This window comes from Sinohyriopsis cumingii, chromosome 11, assembly GCF_028554795.1.
Source record: "Sinohyriopsis cumingii isolate HCF-2022 chromosome 11, ASM2855479v2, whole genome shotgun sequence".
NCBI classification, from domain to species: domain Eukaryota; kingdom Metazoa; phylum Mollusca; class Bivalvia; order Unionida; family Unionidae; genus Sinohyriopsis; species Sinohyriopsis cumingii.
The window spans coordinates 67,762,814-67,771,924 of record NC_142971.1 but is presented as its reverse complement, the minus strand read 5'-3'; the positions used below and the strand labels follow the sequence as shown (position 1 = coordinate 67,771,924).

The 9,111-nt window shown below is 34.7% G+C and overlaps 1 protein-coding gene across 1 annotated transcript; it reads right to left on the bottom strand.

Moving 5' to 3' along the window:
* Nucleotides 1–3,428: 3,428 nt before the first annotated feature.
* On the bottom strand, nucleotides 3,429–7,785 carry LOC149788621 (uncharacterized). The gene is made up of 3 exons (XM_089975739.1): nucleotides 7,248–7,785; nucleotides 6,826–6,929; nucleotides 3,429–6,388 (listed from the first exon to the last, which is right to left on the bottom strand). The coding sequence occupies exons 1-3, from the start codon at nucleotides 7,782–7,784 to the stop codon at nucleotides 4,912–4,914; spliced, it is 2,118 nt and encodes a 705-aa protein (XP_089831865.1). The 5' UTR covers nucleotide 7,785; the 3' UTR covers nucleotides 3,429–4,911.
* Nucleotides 7,786–9,111: the final 1,326 nt, after the last annotated feature.

Below are 9,111 nucleotides of genomic sequence, written 5' to 3'. Positions count from 1 at the left end.
TACAGGTATACTAACCTAGATCCACACATGTGATGTCAAATCTTGCGGGACATCGACAGTCTCAAACGATCGTGATCTTTGGTCTGGAACTGTAGCTACAATTGCTCTGACAAACGGTCTAAGTTATTTGAGGCTTGAAGTCTTGCAATATACACGCCTACCTGGAAGCCGTCGTTCTAACTTTTCTTGAAGTCACTTTGCAAATAGCTCTACCGTGAAAAATTAAACGATTTTATATCGCGGCTAATGTTGATCCTGTCACTCCAGTGGCGGTACATGGTGATGAATATGGCACAATCTTCTCCAAAATTGCTGATGTGAACCGCTGCTAAAACTACTCCCATTATAGGAGGTGCCACAAAACCTTCCCGTCACATAGGTTCAAGTTTTTCTTTGGAATGGTGTGTCTTTTAATGACGATTATTGATTCAGGTATGACGTGAGTAAATTACCTGTCCCTCTCTCACTTAAAATATATATATATATATATATATATATATATATATATATATATATATATATATATATATATATATATATATATATATATATATATATCCCTCTAAATGATTATGTATGACATCCTGACTCTACAAAGTAAAATTTACCGATGTCTATTTGGAATAATGTTTGAACGGTTATGTATTTCTTGATAGGGTATATGACGTTCATCCTGTTATATACAGAATTTAGATTGGCTGCCTTTAAACTAATTTTTGCTATTTGCAAATACCATTGACTGAAACAAAAAGTGTTACAATTGCAATCAGTTTTTCAGGTCGTCAAATAATATATGATATGTGCCACAAGAAATGACTCAGCATTTTATCTGCCGCTATAAGAAAACCGCAAACTCACAATCTTACAAGAAACGTATTTATTTCAAAAGGTCATATTCTGTCTTATGTTTGAAAAAGTAACAAAATATATATCTTGGCAGTAATATTTTCACTACTCGACTTTAATCTGGACCCCGATTTTTAACAGTGGAAAAAACTAATTAAGAACCAAATCTTGTTCATATCAAATTCCGTGTTCGTCTGACAACGTCAAAACAAATTTCACAATGTGCATTGCGTCAGTTAACAGTCAGTAAGTAACTTTATGAGCTTATCATACCTCGTGAGGATTACAAGTCACACGTTCGTCAGAAAAGGATGAATTAAAACTTCCCTGGCATTGGATCTTTGGAAGCACAACTTCCTAAAATTAAATAGCATTCTAGACAATGACATACACTAATGGAAAATAGAGGAAATACTGTATTATAAAGCAACCTTTGATATTCAGGCGTAGCAACTATATGTAGAATAATATTCTAATAATATCTAACACACTCCAAACATTTTGCTTACCAGAATGGCGCCTGAGTGAAGTTTTCACTCAGTGTATCATCAACACATTTTTATAACAAGTGAACAGGCATTACATTGGCAATGTTTGGCACCGACTGATGAATAAAGATATGCCTCACATTTGGTTAATTGGGGGGGGGGGACTGGCTAACAGTAATACTTTCAAATTGTCACCCAAACTGAAAAAGGAAACACAACTCAAGCCCTCCCAACTGAGAGCGATACTTTTTGAAAAAGTGCTGCCCGCAACATACGTAGTAATAGTTAGTAAGACTATTTAATTTCCATTCGAGGCCATACAGGCTCCACATTTTACATTTCCCGACAAACAGATCAAACACGTCAGTGTTTCTGATCCAAGCTCAGCCGCGTATTGATTAATCAAACGGCACTTTCTTGGATGTGTAGGAGATTGCTCCTGTGTTTTGTTAATGACGTCCATTTGCTTATCGTATTCATGAAAAACGAGGAAATATCCGTACAGCTGGACACAGATGATAAAGGTGGGAAGAGAACTATTGCCGATGTTGGTTACCATGCACGTATAAATGTCATAATAATACATGCTTCTAATGGTTCAATCTTCTTTGTGTTATGTATATATTGTGTTTTCACTTTTGACACATGTCTGCAGATTTCATATGACCTATAAATAGTAGTTTACAACTTAAAATTAATGTTAATTATAACCATATTGACACGTTTGTGATAATTAGCACTAGATGGTTCAGTCAGGTGGGTTCTGTTGCGACATGGTTTATTGGCTAATTAATTCTTATTTCCTATGTTCTTGTTTTCATATCAGTCTGTATATGTGTTTAATGCTGTGTTTCATGCTATGTGTAATGATGTGTTTAATTCTGTGTTTAATGATGTGCTTGTTTTTGTGTTTAATGACGAGCTTAATGCTGTGTTTGATGCTCTTTTTAATGATGTGTTTAATGCTGTGTTGTTTAATGATGTGTTTAATGCTGTGTTTAATGATGTGTTTAATGCTGTGTTTAATGATGTGCTTGTTTTTTGTGTTTAATGACGAGTTTAATGCTGTGTTTGATGCTCTTTTTAATGATGTGTTTAATGATGTGTTTAATGCTGTGTTGTTTAAAGATGTGTTTAATGCTGTGTTTAATGATGTGCTTAATGCTGTGTTTAATGCTGGGTTTAATGACATGTTGAATGCTGTGTTTAATGTTGCGTTTAATGATGTGTTTAATGATGTGTTTAACGCTATGTTGTATAATGCTGTGTTTAATGATGTGTTTAATGATGTGTTTAATGCTGTGTTTAATGTTGTGTTTAATGCTGTGTTTAATGATGTGTTTATTGCTATGTTTAATTATGTGTTTAATGCTCTGTTTAATGCTGTTTTAATGATGTGTTTAATGCAGTGTTGTTTAATGTTGTGTTTAATGATGTGTTTAATGATGTGTTGAATGATGAGTTTACATATAATCTGCGAATAACTCATTGCATAGAGTAACTCAACTATGCGTTAGTAAACTCGAAAATATAATTGCTCACAAAGGCCCACAATTCGTGAGCAATAACAAAAATATGAGGTTTTACCAAATTTATTGCATCTTTTATGTGTTTACTCTTTAATAAACTAATATTATCATGACAAGATTCCATTTAACGCTTGTGTGGAGAGAACATTGTATGTTCGTGCATGTGTATATATGTGTGCTTGTAAGTACTGCCATGTTTCAATTAGTATTTTATTGTTGTTGTTGTTTCCAGTACTGTAGTAGCGTCCTGTTCTTATTCTAAGAAAGAGTATTCTTGTCTTCATTCGTATATATATATATATATATATATATATATATATATATATATATATATATATCAGTAATGCATCGATGGAAAGTAAACCTACTTTTAAAAAGATGTAATGTAAATATAATGGTATGCCAAATGCCTTGATATTTTCTCTAATGTTTACCAAGCTATGTATGTTTTAGAACTCTAAGTAGGTGTGTAGGTAGGTGTGTTGTAGGTATTGAGGCTAATGTGTCTTTGTAAATTTTACAGCTGGCATTACGTGATTATAAAACTGAAGAATGAAGAACAAAGTATATTCAAGCATCTTTATTAATATATATCATATGTGGTTTGCTTATGATATCATATCAAAGTGATAAGTTGTGTTATATGACAATAATTATATAGATTATATATATTAGATTTCTTTCAGGAAAAAGCTACACAAATTAATTTTAAAGAAACACAACATACCAAAGATTCATATGTACTGCCTTAAATATATCTATGCATATTCCAAAATGCATGAAGTTTATACCTTGCATCTTCTTTATGAACTATATTTTCATCTAAACTTAGCAACTTTAACATTAATATTTAACTACGTTTTTTTAATGGACATAAATATATGACATGATAATCGATGATGAACAAAGATTATGGGATAGAATAATTCAGTGAAGATCTGTACGATTGTGCTGCATGTGTGTATGTGGTATTAACGGTGGTCACAGACATAGCTATTTCAAAATAAAACATCAAACCCGTCATCATCATCATCATCATCGTGGTCATCATCCTGCTTTAAAATCATTCTTCAGCAAGCAACCTAAGCAACAAAACAACCATTGTAAATGATGTAAAATAACAGCAATAACATAGAGAAACAACAGAAAATAATTTTATAGCATGCCGTATTCAATATTTTCTCAGAAGCTTGAACAAAATGTATATTTGTCGGAGTCGTGACCATAATAACGAGAGTTCAAAATATTTTATCGTTAGTCTGAGCGGGCTACCGTAAGCTTAATCCCTGGAAAAGATATTTTTTATCTATAGGGTCGGCACCATAAAGTTTTCATGTGCTGCTTTGTCGTAGACACAAAACCAAACCTAATCAAATTTTTGGAAAGAATGTCATGTCGCAAACATTATACACGGTCATTATACACAGACGTCATACATTACCTTACGAAAGGCTAACGGAAGGTTACACAAAGATCTGACCCATGGAGGAGTACAAACGTTAGGAACAACACATGAGGTAATAGGTACTATTTATGTCTTATGTGCAGGAAGGTATTCTTTAAGTGTATGAATGTAACATTTCAGGCCCAGCAAGTCAATCCTTACCAAATTTATTCGTCCTATAAATCAAATGAAAGTATAAGAGTACATAAAGAATTTACATTCATATATTTATATCTGACTCAAGTGCCAAGCTCTTAGCTTGAAAAGGTGTATTTAGTGGCGTAACACGTGTAGTTACACACGGACAGACCAGCTCTATACTAATCAACACGAGCTTCTTCAAAAGCGTAGGACTGTATTACCTGGTTGCAACTACAAAGCAATAATTAGATAATGATAGACTGGATATAATGTCCTTCGAGCGTCAGGCTTCAATTGATAATCCGCCAATTTAAAACTTGTTCTCGGTAAGGTGTTATCATCAAAAATGATTATGACATATATAAATTTTAATGATTATTAATCCCAGATAAGAAGATAAATTAATACAGTATAGATATGGAATATAAATTCAAAGTCCTTGTTCAGGAAAAATTACGATTCCTCAAATGTTCCATGGCCACTGCTCTTGCTGGTCGCATATAAAAGCTAAGTTTACGAAGTTGTCATCCAAGTATCCATCAAGTTTGTACCAGAATCTATCTGATGCGCTGCTGATTGAGGTTCCAAACATGGCTGGTGATGAACCGGTCAGACGTATTGCTCCAGAACATTCTCGGTAGAATGATAGTCTTGAGTCCGGAACCTTACACCGCGGACGACACATTCGTCCACACCTGTCGTGTGCGGAGAGAATAACTTCTGTCGCCTCCCTGCCAGGTTTTTTGACACCAACATATGCCATGGCGGAACCAACCGGCAGACGATGATCAACAATTGCAGTCTCTGTGTAGGATCCCAGATAATTCAGTCCATGCGATTCGATGTACATAAAACCTGCTCCCGAAGGATCAACTTCACATCTGGTGTATGACTTTGGATTTCCGTTTGCGTCCACGTTACTGCCAAATGAATGATCCGAAGAAATATAAACATCCTCTTCAAAATCTGGTTTACCATCCCTTATAGCAAACGATTGAAAGCGATATCCATTAGGTCTGAAGTAAATGAGTTTAACTGGAATAAAGACCCATTGATCAATATCTGAAACGCCGTTTAAGAAAAATGTGTTCTGATAAGGCTTTTGTAGAATCTTGCAATCATTGATGACTTCAGCTCGATGCTCATTGTTACTTTTCGTCGTTTCGAACATCAAGACATCATGGCGCTGACGGTCAGCAGCATGATTCTTACGATGGAAAGACGATATATCAGGGGCATACAACATTGTACCCTGGACAAAGTTCTTGGTTTTTGAGACACATCTTCCGCTCTCAAGCCTACACTCTAAATATGGAGAACCGCAACTGGGACTTTGTAGACTGCACCATGGCTGAGTTTCGTACTTAAACCACTTCTTTGTCCAGACGTCTGAATACCCATCAATGTTTTTAAGTTGCTCAAACCCATGCATAGCACGATCAGGGGCCTGTATTGTGATGTTGGTCTCGGGAAAGTCATTAGACGCGTTTATGCCCATATTGTATTGTTTGATTCGAAATTGTTCCCAAATGTAGTCTATAAAGGCATGGTGCATATAAAAAAGTGGATCGTACGGTGCCAAATTCAAATCTGACATAGCCCCTCCAACCCAGTCATGGATGTCGTTGTGATACACTTCCAAGTTAAACATATCCTTTCCTCCAGGGTGTGTGATGTCTGTAGTTCTGTTTCTTGATAAGATGTAAGCAATGTTTTCTTTCGACATCAAGCTTTTTTTCTCCCCAACATTTCTTACTAGCGGCGCATCGAAGGCGTGCCACCCTGCAAAAGGCCCAGAGGACACCACGCCATCTCCATTGCCCATGAATAGACTTGTCCACATTATCGATTGGGTGGGGTCTTCTAACTCGTAGTCTAGTGTATAGTCCCAGTATGGAATCGAAACGGAGCTATCTATCTGGCGCAAGGCCTCTTCATATCTGAATGATAAAGAAACAAATTTGCTGTTAAATAATCTCAACTTGGAATCGGATAGATAAACCGGTAGGTCAGATGATTTATGATTTCTTCAAGAAAAGTTTATTGGTTGTTGGCGATGAAAAGAGACATTGTTTACCGGATTGGTTTGCTTGCAGATGCAATGAAAGATAATAGGAACGACCTAACAGTTATGATCTCTAACTGCAAATTAATTTCATTTTAAAATTCATTTCTACGAACTTTGACACCGATCTATGATTCGTGATTGATGTGTCTTATATCTTCCTCAGCCTTTTAACGGCAACAAATTGTTCAAGTGAAACTAGTTTTTATAAAATCTTAAAATATTTTGAATACTTGGTTTGATAATATTATAGTGATAATTCCAAACTAAAAACTAATATTTACTGTGTCATATATTGCTACAGAAACTCACAGAATAAGGTATACTCGATGCCAGCTTAAAAAATTCGGCCCGTTATGGAATTCCTTTAATGCAGGACCTTGGTGTAACTTGGCTAGATCGCTGTAGACACCACTCTGAATGATAAACAAACGAATATAAAACTTCACAGCATTAAAGATATTGGATTGATCGGTTTGTTTCCTTCATTTTGACGATTCTCATGAAGCACATATATAATTAGAGTAGATCTGGATAATGATATGCAGTAACATACAAACTGATTTATTGGAAGAGAAAATGTACAAAGACATGTTCCGTTATTTTAATTATTTTATACGGATTTTCTTTTTAAAAAAGTAAATGTGACTTTTATGCTACATATAAGCTATACAATGACCTTAGTATTCGTGTTTTTTCACTGCATACATAAATGTAAATTTAAATTGGTTTACCCTTTTAAGTTTTTTTAGGGCTGCATGATACGCTTCTCGTTCCGGATCAGACAAAGTCCGATATTCCTTTCTTATCCGGAACCCAGACTTAGGACCTTTTTCCATATTGAGGTACGGCAGCTCCCTCTTGTTCACATATTTATTCTCATTGGACTTTGTTAATTTATTTGCTGAGTTGAAGCCAAATGTATATGAAATGTCCGATTTTAGGACAGATTCGAGTGGCCCTTTGTCGGAAACATCTACACTTCCAGGAACTGATCTCGGTAGATCACCAAACCTTTCCTTCTCAAACACTGAACCATCAGTTTGGCGAGTGCTATTTAACCATGTCCAAGAGATTTTGTCTGTGTACATCATGTACTCGTTAGTGCACATCTTGTAAATGCGTTCACCGACCGACTGCGTAATATCCGTCTTTTGGCGATAACCGTCAAGGCATCGTTTCAAAATACTGGGCAACTGTATCTCCTCCAAGCTGCCAAAAGCGGGAGACACAAGGACGATAACAAACAAAGATTTAAGCAAGATAGGCATCGTCTGGCTGAAAGAAACATTATTTGTTTGTCAGCAATAAAGTTTCCTTTAAAGTCTTATAAACATACAAAAGTTATAGTGTTTGTTAGACCAGCTAATTATTTCTTTTTGGATACATACGAACTAATTTTCATATGATGAATTTGCTTCAGCTAATTATAAAACCACAAGTAAATTATCCAAAAGTAGTATTTAGTGTATAAAAAAATGATTAATCATAACCTTGTAACTTTGAAATACGACACTAATATATATATATATATATATATATATATATATATATATATATATATATATATATATATATATATATATATATATATATATATATATATATATATATATATATATATATGTATGTATGTATGTATGTATGTATGTATGTATGTATATATATATATATATATATATATATATATATATATATATATATATATATATATATATATATATATATATATATATATATATTCTGAATAATATCATTTTACGACACCTATTTCAAATGGCCCAAGATTTCCCAAATTGTGTCTCAACCCTGTCAATTCCTCCATTGAACAGTACAATGGCATATCTGAAGGACTGTTATCTTAGTGTGTCCTAATTAAAATACAATCGTTCTTCCAAACAACAGAGGTTAACCATCGGATCGTAAGTTGTAACAATATAACCGGGTTGGATTTCGGAACTACAACAGAACACTTTTGAGGGTGATACGAATACAGCGTTTAATGATGACTGACTTGAATGAGAAAAGAATTTTGGTTAGTACGTGCGTGTATAAGATACAAATATTGAACAAATTAACATGATCAGTACGAACCTAATAATGCAACAAATGAATATACAAATAAATTACTATAGACAGTACAAGGACAAAGGTGAATGATTCACAGTAATTTCACACGACGAAAAGAATTATGTGGTTTACTCAAGTAGTACAAATGAATTCACTCCAACATTGAAAAAAGAGGTATTTTACTCAAACAGTAAAATGATGAAAACAAAGGGACAGATATTATACGTAATATCTTTACACTTATAAAACACTGGGTATTGCAAACCCCAAAATTAGCCTACGGCTAAAAGATTACAAGCATGGAGTTACACACTCCGTCACCAGCACACTTGGCTACCAGTCTCACTGGTCAATCTAGCAGTCAGTATTCCAGGTAATCGCCGACCGCCATTCAATTCCTTGGTCAATCAAGCAATCAGCGCCCACCAATCGACCAGCCACACTGTTCATTCAGCTGTACGGCTGCTATGGTTCAGCTTTACAGCTGCTTTAGTCAACTTCTAATGTTAGCTCGACAGCTGGTACCAC